General features: G+C 43.6%; 1 protein-coding gene across 2 annotated transcripts in view; it reads right to left on the reverse strand.

Moving 5' to 3' along the window:
* Nucleotides 1-13139, reverse strand: part of FLT3 (fms related receptor tyrosine kinase 3) — a 66522-nt gene that overhangs the window by 1722 nt on the left and 51661 nt on the right. Inside the window, exons 16-23 of one of the 2 annotated variants that reach the window (XM_055426836.2) lie at nt 13021-13131; nt 11466-11619; nt 9621-9703; nt 7933-8060; nt 4411-4533; nt 1527-1638; nt 1104-1203; nt 577-682 (exon numbers count right to left, since the gene is read on the reverse strand). In XM_055426836.2, coding sequence (XP_055282811.2) covers nt 577-682; nt 1104-1203; nt 1527-1638; nt 4411-4533; nt 7933-8060; nt 9621-9703; nt 11466-11619; nt 13021-13131 — 917 coding nt within the window. The remainder of the gene's footprint in view (nt 1-576; nt 683-1103; nt 1204-1526; nt 1639-4410; nt 4534-7932; nt 8061-9620; nt 9704-11465; nt 11620-13020; nt 13132-13139) is intronic. The other variant, XR_016038939.1, reaches the window with a different exon arrangement.

Raw genomic sequence — 13139 nt, forward strand, 5'->3', positions numbered from 1 at the left:
ATGACTGTAGCCTGCCAGGCTCCTCTGTCCATGGGATTTCCCGGGCAAGAGTACTGCAGTGGGGTGCCATTTCCTGCTCCAGGGGATCTTCCTGACTCAGGGCTGGAACCTGTGTCTCCTTCATTGGCAGGCGGATTCTTTACCACTGAGCCACCATGAGAGGCCCTGGCTCCCAGAACTCCAGGCCTGTGCTCTTTATTGCCTGATTGAGTTGTACAATTATTCCATATGAAGGCTTGCTGTTGAGTTAGGAAAGTTCAGTGCCTTCTGGAGACAGGGGTTACGTTTCATTTTCTGGTCTTGTCCTCTGCACTGGTCACGTAAAAGCACTTAACTTCTTAATCAACTGATTGAAATTTTCAGGAAAAGCCTTTTTAAAATTTCTCCCCCTTAAAACACTTGTCCATAAGTATATCTAACACCATATAACTTTTAAGGGGTGATCAAGACCACTTGTGATGAGGAAGGCAGCTTGGTAACTAAATTTAGTGCTTAGCAAATCAGCCATGAGAGTTCTGAGTGACGGATTTCTTTCCTTCCTAAGGATGTTTTATGAAATACTGTACTGCTACCTACCGCTTCTTCTGCATCTGCCAGCTGACACCCTAAAAATGAAGTCAGGTTAGGGAAGGATGGTCGTTTCCTGGAGTCAAAAGCCCAGCAGGATTGCATTATAAAGTATCTGCAAAGACAACAGAACAGGAGCAAGACAGGAAATCTGAATGAAGCAAAATGGGTGACTTTCCACTTAACAAAGCACCATTTATTACTGCAGAGCAACTTATTTACAGCGTGTTTGTCCTGAGGCAAGTGCCGTCCTAGACTTAGAACTCATATCAGAAAGGACAAATTAGGTGATGCCTTTGGACAAATACAATGTGGACCAGAATTCAGGAGAAGGGTCCCTCAAGTAAAAACTGAAACCCAGAAAAAGGTTCAGTTGTGTTCAGAAATTCCTGAAACCAAAAGGAAGAATTTCTTTTTCTTAAGAGGAACCATGGGAACTTCATGATAAGGAGTTTTACTTTTTTTTTCATGAGCTGGGAACTAGACAGACTGTACATTTCCGATTTCAGCCACTTTTCAGTCCAACCTGTACTTACATTTCTTCCGTGGCATAAAATGGCTGGTCCATCTTGAACCCACTCTGGATGAGTTTGTAGAAGTTAGCATCAGCCGGAATCCCGGGGTAAGGATTGACACCTGGAAAAACAGGAGGGCATATGACCACCCGCTCACCCTTCATTTTTGTACCATTTATTCAGTTAGCAAACACTTGGATCCTCGCTTCCTGGACCAGCACTGCAAGGTGCTGGGCTCCTGGCAGAAGCCATGTTCCTGCTTGAGAGCAGGTTATAGGACAGACAGATAGACACCAGCGAATAAACATAAAGGGGCTCAGGCTGCAACAGAAGTAAGACTGGGGGGGCTCTGGGAAGGGGCGTTTCCTCCACCCTTTGAAATAAGAGTAGGGGAGGGGTGCAGAGGGCACAGAACGCAGAAGCCCAGGGAACTGCAAGTCTTACCAAGCGAGAATATTTCCCAGAGTAATATTCCGTACGACCAGACATCGCTTTTAATTGTGTAGATGCCCTCAAACAAGCTTTCAGGGGCCATCCACTTCACAGGCAGACGGGCCTGCACAAAACCCAAGCAGAGGGCGATGGTGAATTTTCCACGAATAAACATCCCTTCTTTCCTCCAGTTAGTGAGATGATCACCTTTGTTTTCTCCCTAGTGTTAGTCGCTCTGGCCTTTCTGACTCTGCAACCCCATGGACTGTAGCCTGCCAGGCTCCTCTGTCCATGGGACTCTCCAGGCAAGAATACTGGAATGGGTTTTGCCATGCCTGCCTCCAGGGATCTTCCTGACCCAGGGATCGAACCTAAACCCCCGGCATTGCAGGTGATTCTTTACCGTCTGAGCCACCAGGGAAGTCCATTCTCTCCCTAAGGGCACTCTTACTGCTTTCCTGAGAAAATCTTGTTTCCCAAGGGGACGTTTCTCACTGTCAAATTAATACTGTAACACATTAGCCTTAGACAAACAAACTTTTTATTTCTTTAAAACTCAAGCTTGCATTTGGTGTTGGTAAGTTTACAGTAGACTTTCCCTTCCCCATCCCCGCCTCCCTCCCCTCCTTCCCCCCAGTGAGGAGCAGCCAGTCACTTCCCCATAGGTAAGTGGATGCTGGTGAATTAGTAGACTATTTTGTCAAAGCATTTCTTGGAAGAATTTTAGTGGAAATCTCATCCACAGGAGTGCGGTGAGAGAGCACATGACATGGCTTCCAGAAATGACACCAGGTGGTGTCTGTGGCTTTAGTCACTCCCAGCAGCTTGAAAGCAGAGTTTCGAATGGGTATAGCCTCAGATTAGAATCAAGACACAGGGACAAATAGGTTCCTGGGGCTGAGAGTTTTGAAGCATTCTCCATTTCATGGATTGAGAATCCTTCACTGAGCATGTTTAATCTGCCAAGTAAAATCAAAGCTCGAGAAAGAAACTCTGTTTTAAATTCTTTTCAAAAGGGTGAACTGGGAGAATCAAGCTGGCCAGTCTGGTTCTTTTGATTAATTAAAGGGATTAATTGTGGTTCCAAATGGAATTGGCTTTCCTGCTTAAGAAACCACCAGCTAGGAGGGTGAAGACTTAAAAGCCATTAGTTCATCCCATTTATGACTGCAGCTACAATAAGGGAGGCACAGATCCAAACTCAGCTGAGTGTCTGATTCTAGTGGGAACACAGTTTAATTTGATTTGTAACCTTTATTGTATGTTTACCCTCCACAGACCCTTTCTTCCCTGTTGGTTTTGTTAGTTTATTCCCACAGTGCTACGAGGTAAATGAGTAATCCTCATGGGAAACACTGAATCATTGTGGTTGTGACTGTGTGGCTCAGACCATTCACGATCTAACCCGGGTGCTGTGCAATATTCAGCAAGTGACGTTTCTGTGCCCATTTCCTCAACTGCAAACAGGTACTTTGAGGACTGAGTCAATACCTGGAATACTTAGAATAGCACTTAGCACCCGGCAACCACAATACCAGCTTTCGTTGTTATTATTCTTACTTCAAGAGTAGGGACAATAAAGCAGATAGAAATCATAAAAATGAATAGCCAGAAAGAAGAGGAGCTGAAATCCAAGTATTGTAATTCTTAAAAACCATATTCGTTCAGCTATACACCGACTCGATGGACATGAGTTTGCGTGAACTCCGGGAGTTGGTGATGGACAGGGAGGCCTGGCGTGCTGTGATTCATGGGGTCGCAAAGAGCTGGACACGACTGAGTGACTGAACTGAACTGAACTGATACACAATTTTATCATCTAGTACTTTTAGGAGTTCTCTTATAAGTAACACACCTGTCCTCAGTATTTTTTTTTTTTAACAAGCAGATTCAGTAATGTTTTGGCTTCCCAGGTGAGTCCATGGTAAAGAACCTGGCTGCAGGAGAATTGAACTGCCTGAGGGTTCAGTCCCTGGGTTGGGAGGATACCCTGGAAGAGGAAATGGGAACCCACTCCAGTATCCTTGCCTGGAAAATCCCATGGACAGAAGAGCCTGTGGGCCTCAGTTCATGGGGGTCGCAAAAAGAGTCAGACACGAGTGAGCACACAAACTCAAACATCAGTGATGTTTTAGGTCTCCTTGCATAACAGTAAGAGGATGACAAATATTCGGCAGCTAACATTTGATTTAAATACTGTGCCTTTCTAAAAATGTATATTTAATGTTTAATTTACATGTTGTATTGTAAATGCTGTCTTGTAATGATTACCTGTTCTCATGATCGAAAGTATAACACAATAGTCACTTTATAGCTAAAGGAAATGAAATGAGTACAAGTAACAAGATTTTTTTTTTTTTTAAGTGTGGCCTGCACTCCAAGGCCCTAAATGATAGGTGTGATGCTATTTTGTTCAACTTTTGTTACAGATGGAATAGTCCCTGATGCTGCAGAAAAACTTTCGAAGCATAAGGAAGTGGACTGCTGGGAGGAAGTTTTCTGAAGTTGTCATGAATCACAAATGCACTACTGTAAGTGCAGATATTTAGATTAGCAATGATAAGACAAAATGCAGAGCAGAGGGAGCTAAACTTGTGATATACCATGATGGAAAAGAACATGAAAAAGAATGTATGTATACATATATATATGCATAACTGAGTCACTTTGCTGTCCAGCAGTAACACATTATAATTCTACTATATTTCAATAACTGTAATGTTGTGTTACTGCTGGACAGCAAAGTGACTCAGTTATGCATATATATGTGTGTGTATATACATTCTTTTTCATATTCTTTTCCATTATATTTTCAATAAAAAAGAATAAAATTATTTAAGTAAAATAAAACTCCCCCCAAAACAGGATAGAACTACATGAGAAACAGGAATCTCACATTTCCCCTGATGACGTAGTTGGAATCACTCATAATATCTCGAGCCAGCCCAAAATCACCGATCTTCACCACTTTCCCGTGGGTCACTAGGACATTCCTGGCTGCCAGGTCTCTGTGAACACACTAGAAAGAATGAGATGGGAGTGTGATTTACCAGATTGTATGTTATCACAGAGGACGATCTTTCCTATCGTTTCAAGTTCAGTAGGAATTACAGAGGGCTTCCCTGATGTCTCAGATGGTAAAGAATCTGCCTGCAATGCAAGAGCTGCAGGAGACGTGGGTTCGATCCCTGGGTTGGGAAGATACCTTGGAGGAGGAAATAGCAACCCACTCCAATATTCTTGCCTGGAGAATCCCATGGACAGAGAAGCCTGGTGGGCTGCAGTCCATGGGGTGGCAAAGAGTCGGACGCGACTGACCGACTAAGCCCACAGGAGTTACAGATGACGGAAGGGAAGATCATAGAGGCATCTTATCTTTCCTGAGTCCTGAGCAATCATTGCAATGGGTAACACAGTGTTTGCACAAGTCAGCTGTTGTGGCTGCAGCCACTGGTGCTCCTTGGGGAACATTCTCAGAGGCCAAGGGGCCAGGTTCTGAGAAAGCAGGTCAAGCAAACCAGGTGTGTGTCTGGCTGTAAATGAGAGACACAGCAGCCCGACCTCTGCGGGGCTCCCAAAGGGGTGTGGGAGCTTCTGGCAGAGACAAGCATGTTTTTCCTGACTGGAATGGAAAATAGCTTTGACAATAAAATGGCATAATATATTTTTAAATATTCGGGAAAAATACTAGAAGTTTGGAAAGGTTGACTCAAGTGGAATGAGAAGCAGCCCTGGGTTTCCCTGGTGGCTCAATGGTAAAGAATCTGCCTGCTGGGACCTTCCTGGTTGTCCAGTGGCTAAAACTCCATGCTCCCAATGCAGGGGGCCCAAGTTCGATCCCTGGCCAGGGAACTAGATCCCACATGGTGCAACTAAATATCTTGCATGCTGCATCAAAGATGCCGCTTATCACAGCCAAGACCTGGCATACCCAAATAAGTAAAATAAAAAATATTAAAAAAAAAAAAGAATCCACCTGCCAATGCAGGGGACACAGGTTCTATCCCTGATCTAGGAGCAACTAAGCCCCAGTGCCACAACTATTGAGCCTGTACTCTAGAGCCTGGGAGCCACAACTACTAAAAAATCATTATATTTGTCCTCCAAAATATTACAAAATAAAATCTCTGCCAGCCCCAGCATGAACTCTGTTCAGAAAATCTTTTCTGCATGGCCTCTCCACCCTTGGGTCTGACATGCCTGTTTCTCCCCTGGGCTCCCAGAACTTAACTGAACATAGTATTTATTTCAGTCTAACTCACTGGAAAAGAGTCTGATGCTGGGAGTGATTGGGGGCAGGAGGAGAAGGGGACAACAGAGAATGAGATGGCTGGATGGCATCACCGACTCGATGGACATGAGTTTGCGTGAACTCCGGGAGTTGGTGATGGACAGGGAGCCCTGGAGTGCTGTGATTCATGAGGTCGCAAAGAGTCGGACACGACTGAGCGACTGAACTGAACTGAACTGAGTAGCATCTCTGCTTTCTTTTTCTCCCCATCAGAGATAAGAGCTGCCTCTGTATCTTGGCACCTGTCAGCAGGCAATCCAGGATAGATTCACTGAGCTGCGGGGGAAACCAAGGGGCAGCCAGAGAAGTAGGGAGGAAACAAAGGGGAGACAGTGGCAGGGTGACTCAGAGGGACCTGCCTAGAGGGAAACAGGGGAGAGAGTTCCAAAAAACAGATATTCTCAAACATTCTCATTAAAACAATCCCGGGGGTAAAAGGCAGTGCCCCTTGACCTCCAATTGTGAGTAGTCTGAATATTTACCTAGCAACAGGCAACCGAGTCCCACAACAGGTCCAGCAACCGAGCTGGACCATCTAGGGAGATGCCATCAGCGTGTGTAAAGAAACTGGTGAAAGCGCTATTGCAGATGCAGACGTGAGAAAGGGACTGACCCAGCAGCATGCTGTGAAGACAGGAGAGGAACATGTCCCGGGATGAGGGGTGGGGAAGGATTAGGAGACAGTGATTCCTTTAACTATAGAGCAGGGATGCCCAACGTTGGAAAAGCAAAGCAGAGACGTCAACATATATTGATTGGGTTGGCCAAAAAGTCCATTTGGATTTTTCCTTTACGTTCTATGGAAAAAACTCAAACGAACTTTTTGGCCAACCCAATACTTTCAACATCCACAAAAGAAAAAAACAAAACCTTGGGATTCTAATTGGGGTTAACTAGAATTAATCTGGAGAGAACTGACTTTTAAACATAGAATCTCTCCTCTAAATAGAACTCATTATTCAGGTCTCCCTTTTTGCCCTTTAACCAAGTTTCACAGGTTTCTTCATGTAAATCTTACATGTTTCTTGTTTATCTCAACCTGTTTCATAGTTTGGTTGTTCTTGTGAAAAGAAATTTTTCTTGTCCTTCAAAGCTACTGATTTATTCCAGGTTCATCTTTTTCTTAAACCTGGGATATAGTCAACGTAATACATTATATTAGAGACAGCACATTTTTAAAATGTTCATTTATTTTTTATTAAATTTTTTGGCCACTCCACCTGGCATGTGGGATTAGTTCCCCGACCAGGGATCGAACCTGAATCCCCTGTGGTGGAAGTGTAGAGTCTTAACCACTGGACCACCAGGGAAGTCCCTGAGACAGCACATTATTAAAGAAAGAAAAAAAGAAAAAGTTGAAATTATTCTCTTCAAATTCAGGGAGAAAAGAGGAGAGTGCAAAGGGGCATGGAGGAGAGGGAGGGAGAGACTAGGAGACACAAAAGAAAAAGGTAGTGGGGGAGGAGGAAGAAGTTGGGGAAATAAAGAGAAAGTAAGATGGTAAGAAAACAGGAGAGAAAGGAGCCAGGCAAGTGGCTGAAGTCAGGTTACAGGCAGCAGACATTTGACGTGTCAGAGAATGGGCAGGGCTGAAAGACTATTATAGAAAGAATGCAAAAGTAGGGTAGAGTCTCTGGAATGAGGAGACTCTGAGGTGTCTGCGTAGCAGCTCCAGTGGATTAGCAGGCTCTCATAGCAGACACAGGTGGCCAGCGTGGTCGGCCTGGCCAACAAAGCACCCAGGATCTGAACCTCCACTCATCCCCTGGGTCAAACGCAGGACACAGGCTGAACTGTGACTGAAGTAACTGTCTTGGCCACGACTCTACGTGCCATTGAGGTGGGATTCCTGAGGACCTCCTGTCTGGAAGTTTTGGGGACTTTGGGCAGCCTGAGTGGGCTGGGATAGCCATCATGGAATAAGGGATCCCGGACCTTTATACTACAATTAGCCAAGAGCCCTGGTAACATCTTAGGTGATTCCAACAGTGAACAGGAGGGAAAGACAGACTTGAAGGGCTGCAAGTTAAAACAAACAAGAAAAAAAAAAAAAAAACAACCAGCACCTCTTCTTCCAAATTATCTTTTCGTTGTTGTTGTGAGTTTTGCCTTTAAAAAGGAGCTTACCGACTTAAATTCCAGAAATTCCATTCCTTTGGCCACTTGATATGCAAAGCAAAGGAGATCTTCAAAGGTCAGTACATTCAGGTCTTCTTCTTCTTCCAGCCTTTTTTGGTTTTCATATTCAATTTCATCTGTAAAATAGAACTGGTCCTCATTTTTGCCAAAATGCAAAGAAGCTGCCTTATGGAAGGGGGGAAGGGAAAGATAGGGGGAGGGGATTTAGAAGTACAAACTATTATGTATAAAATAAGCTACAAGGATAAATTGCACAACACAATATAGCTGATATTCTAGAATGAATATAAATGGAGCAGAACCTTTAAAAATTGTGAAGCACCATATTGTACATATGTACAATATATATTGTAACTTATATAATATTGTACATCAGCCATACTTCAAAAAAAAAGTTACTTTATAAATCTCTGTGAGCGCCTTGTGTACAAATGGAGCTGTTACATCATCTTTCTGGTGGCACAGGGTTAACCTATATATGCAGAGTACCGTGACGCCTAGGAGGCTTCCCAGGCAGCTCAGTGGTGAAGAATCCTCCTGCCAATTCAGGAGACATTGGTTTGATCCCTACTTTTTGGCTGAATGACTTTGAACAGCTGAGCCACAATTTTCTCATGTGTAAAAGGGGGCTAATCAAACTTTCCTCATTAGACTCTTAGAAGGATTGACTGGAAGAACATTAAGTGCATAAATAGTTCATAAAATGTAGTAGATAATTGGTCTTTCTTTTCCCAACGTGGCAAAAATACCTAGTGCAAAAGAAAAGCATCTGGGACTTCCAGATACCCTGGAAGATGAAGTGGCAACCCATTCCAGTATTCTTGGCAGGATAATTCAGTGGACAGAAGAGCCTAGGGGCTAGAGTCCATGGGGTCGCAGAGAGTCGGACACGACTGAGCATGCACACATCTGCATACATGCAGCCTAGGCTAAGTCCCCTAAAGAATCTCTGTGATTAGAGGAGTGAGTTCTCCAGCTCTTGGGTGATGAATCAGAAGTCTCAGATGCTCTTCTTTTTGTTTTTTTTGGTGGTGCCACAAGGCTTGGGGGATCTTAGTTCTTCCACCGGGGATTGAACTCAGGCCCTCTGCATTGGAAGCACAAAGTCTTAACCTCTGGACCACCAGGGAAGTCCTAGATGCCCTTTTTTTGCACTAGGTAGTTTTGTCACGTTGGGAAAAGAATGACCAATTACCTACCACATATTATGAACTGTTTGTGCATTTAATGTTCTTCCAGTCAATCCTTCTAAGAGTTCAATGAGGAAAGTTTGATTAGCCCACCTTTACAAATGAGAAAACTGTGGCTCAACTGTTCAAAATCATCCAGTCAGAAAGCGGGGAAACCTGGGGGTTAACTGGACTTTCATCTGACTCCAGAACTCATTGTTGCTTCCAATAAGTGGCTCTAAATAATTTATGACTTTTAAAAAGAATAACCTGACTGATCAAGTAAAACAGCCCTTCATGTTTATTAGCTGAAACATTGACATAAAATTCATAATACAAACATTGATGGTTTTTCACTTTAGGGCAAATATGCATTAATGAAGTCTATAGATGATATTAGCAAAGAAAGACATGCTTTTGCATTTACGCACCTTTAAAAAATATAATAGTAAACAGAACTTTTGCATCTGTTTCTATTTGGAAGCGCTGTTTAGAATAAAATATTACCTTCAGACTGAAATGAATTCCCATTGAACCCTGAGATAGGATCTGAGTCCGGGTGTATTTGAACTTCTCTTGAACCCGGCATACTATTTAAAAAAAGAAAAGTTATATCATTATTTATGTTCTTCTGAGTAGAGATTTTATTTTAAAATATACAATTCATCAAAGAAATGAATTCCAATTACAAATTGGGTTTTAAATTAAAAGCATAGTATCAACTTGTCCTTTTCTTGTGTGTGGACATTAAAAACATCTGTGTAATTGAGCTTGTCCATCAAACTAGGTTAAGAGTGATTCCCATTCTCTGTTTGGAATCTTCAGGTTCAAAGAGGACCTCACTCAGTTCTTCCCACAAGCCTACAAGCTGGGTGTCAAAGTCACATTTCATAAAAGAGAAATTAGGCTGGATGAGATAAATATGACTTGCTGAAATCACGAAGCTAATAAGGAGTGTGACTTTCCCTATAAAAGTCCATGTCATGTAAATCTTCTATAGAGAACTTTGTTTCATCATCTTTTTTTTCCAAGTTGGCCTTTGTAAAGCTCATTTCCTTTCCCTGTGAAATTAACAAGTAGTAACACTGAGAATCTCTGTTATGTATAACGTAGAATTCTTCACTGAGAAATTCTGTATGCGTGATATACAATGATTACATTTTTTCCAGCATAAGAGTTTACTCTAATTACAATGTCCACATCTTTACAAAATGGCTTAATGATTTCAGACCACAAATATTCCAAAAGCAATTGCTTCGTGTTTTTAATATCCAGTGACTGGAATGAATCAAAGGTGCTGAGTTGATCAACACAGTTGTCACTAGCCAAAGAGTGTTGGTCACACATGACTCTGTTCTAGAACACAGATGACATTACAGAATCCTCTTGGTCTAAGAATATGAACTGAGAAACGAGCACAGAAGGGAAGATTGGTGTGAATCGTTAAGGGCAGCTGCACAAAGACATGCCTGGGGTCTCCATGGGGACCCCCGCCTCAGGATGTTATTCTGTCTCAGCACTAGAAGGCCAGAGGCATGTGCTGAAACATACATGCCAAGAAAACAAGGAATCTCAAACGCAACCTCCATACATCCCCCCATAAAGTTAAAAGTCTCTAACAAATCCACCTCTAGAAAAAGGGACAGCTTTCATGTAGGAGGGAAATAGAAATGCACTCGGGATTGAGGACCATTCCATCAGAGTGCCTGTGAATTCACCCTGAGAAGGGTGTTATTGAGCTACAACGTTCGAGTAATCAGCAAGAAATGTCCAAGGATGAGGATGAGCATTCTGCCAAACCTACAGCCTGTGGGGACCACGAACCACTCAGGAGCCCACAGAGGGCAGAGCACAGAGATGAACATCACCCGACTTTATTTTGCTCCCATCGTTATCCAAATCAATCCATCCTAATTTTTCAAAATCCATTTTATGACTTTAGAGCTCTTTGTGCAATACTCCCAGGACCTGCACTACTTTCTAGGAATATAACAGGGGCTTTGGGAAAGGCTCACTTTCTTTCTACCAATATCCATGTGTCAACCAGGAGGCCTAACAGATTGAATCACGCACCTATCCTAAAACTGAATATATGTCTAGGATGTGATTAGGTGCAAGTGGGCTGAAATCACTGGTTCAGCTACAGTGCCTGTACTGTAGGACAGGGGAAACCTCATTGTTCAAATCGGCAGGGAAACTATGGCAAAGATAAATGACCTTCCGAGATCTTAAAACACACACTCAACACTGTGCTGGACAGTGGCCCTTAGAAACTGGCTGGTGGGGTGCATTTAACCATCATACTTTGTCTGTTCTGCAATGTATTATTATAAACTGTGACAAGTCTCTTACCTGGAATTAGGGTGTGACTGGAAAGTGGGATAAAAACTGAAATTATGTTCCTTGAAAATCTCCGTCCATGTCCGGTGAAATTTTTCTCTTTTACTTCTTAGATAGTTGAGAAGGTCACCATAGCAACAGTATTCAAAAATCAAGTAAATTGGTCCTGAAACAGTGACGGTTTTAATTCCAGGTATACAGACACCGAATAGTTTTTTCAAACATCTGTGTAGCAGAAACCCCACTCTATGAGAACTCGGTGGGGAGAGGTGGGAGGACAGTTCTCTCTGAACCTATCTCATCTTGGACTTTAAAGTCAATTTCAGCTTTTTGTCCAGACTTTTTGGAAAGCTTTCGCTTCTTGCCTTCCACTTTGGCTCTGCCAATAACCACTGGCCCCCAGGATTCTCCAGTTTACAATGGATAATAATATGCTGCTTGCACTGGGACCACTTGGTAAATATATGCTGATTTGTGGTTTGCCTGACGAGGGAGAAACATATACCTAGTCACCTCTTAAAGGGCTTCTGAGGTGCTGCTAGTGGTAAAGAATCTGCCTGCCAATGCAGGAGACAGCAAGAGATCCCTGGGTCGGGAAGATCCCCTGGAGGATGGCACAGCAACCCACTCCAGTATTCTTGCCTGGAGATCCCATGGACAGAGGAGCCTGGCGAGCTGCAGTGCATGGGGTTGCAAAGAATCAGACCTGACTAAAGCGACTTAGCACGCATGTACCTCTTAAATCCATTTTCTCCTTATTTCTGGCTGGCTGACCCCAAAGGAGGGACGCTGGGGCACAGGGTAATCCAGGAGTTGGTGATGGACAGGGAGGCCTGGCGTGCTGTGATTCATGGGGTCACAAAGAGTCGGACACGACTGAGCAACTGAACTGAACTGAACTGGGGCAGTGGCCAAGCTCTCCAGCAAGGGAGAAGTACCTCTTGGGCAGGTAGAGAGAGACACACAAAATGTGCTTGCAACATTGTGTTTTTTTGGTTTCTTTTTATTTAACTTTTTTGCCATGTCATGTCATGAGGCTTACAGGGTCTTAGTTCCTTGACCAGGAATTGAACCCTGGACACAGTAGTGAAAATGCCACGTCCTAACCACTGGTGGTGGTAGTGGTTCAGTGCCTAAGTTGTGTCCAACTCTTTGCGACCCCATGGACTGTAGCCTGCCAGGCTTCTCTGTCCATGGGATTCTCCAGGCAGGAATACTGGAGTGGGTTGCCATTTCCTGTTCCAGGGGATCTTCTTGACCCAGGGATAGAACCCGTGTCTCCTACACTGCAGGTGGATTCTTTACCGCTGAGCCACCAGGGAAGCCCCCTAATTACTGGATAGCCAGGGAATTCCTTTTAAATAAATTAGAATTCCATGACATTGCCCAGTGAAGACTGGCATTGTCTACACTGATGCATCTAACCCGGAAGCACTGTATGTCTAATCCCACTTGGGTTTGGGGGACCACAAAAGGAGAGAAAAGGAGAGCAACAGGAGAACAAACAACATCTTTGTCTCCAGGCTAAAATGTTTTCTTCTAGGTGATCAGAGTGGGAACCGGTTACCTGACAGGGTGCACGCCCCCAGCAGATTCACAATATTCTCGTGGCTGCCCAGGTGGGTCATCATTTTGAGTTCAGACATGAGAGCCTCTCTCTCCGAGCTGTCTGCTTTTTCTGTCAAT

This window comes from Moschus berezovskii, chromosome 13 (assembly GCF_049115385.1).
Source record: "Moschus berezovskii isolate FMDL1 chromosome 13, NW_MosBer_1.0, whole genome shotgun sequence".
NCBI lineage: Eukaryota > Metazoa > Chordata > Mammalia > Artiodactyla > Moschidae > Moschus > Moschus berezovskii.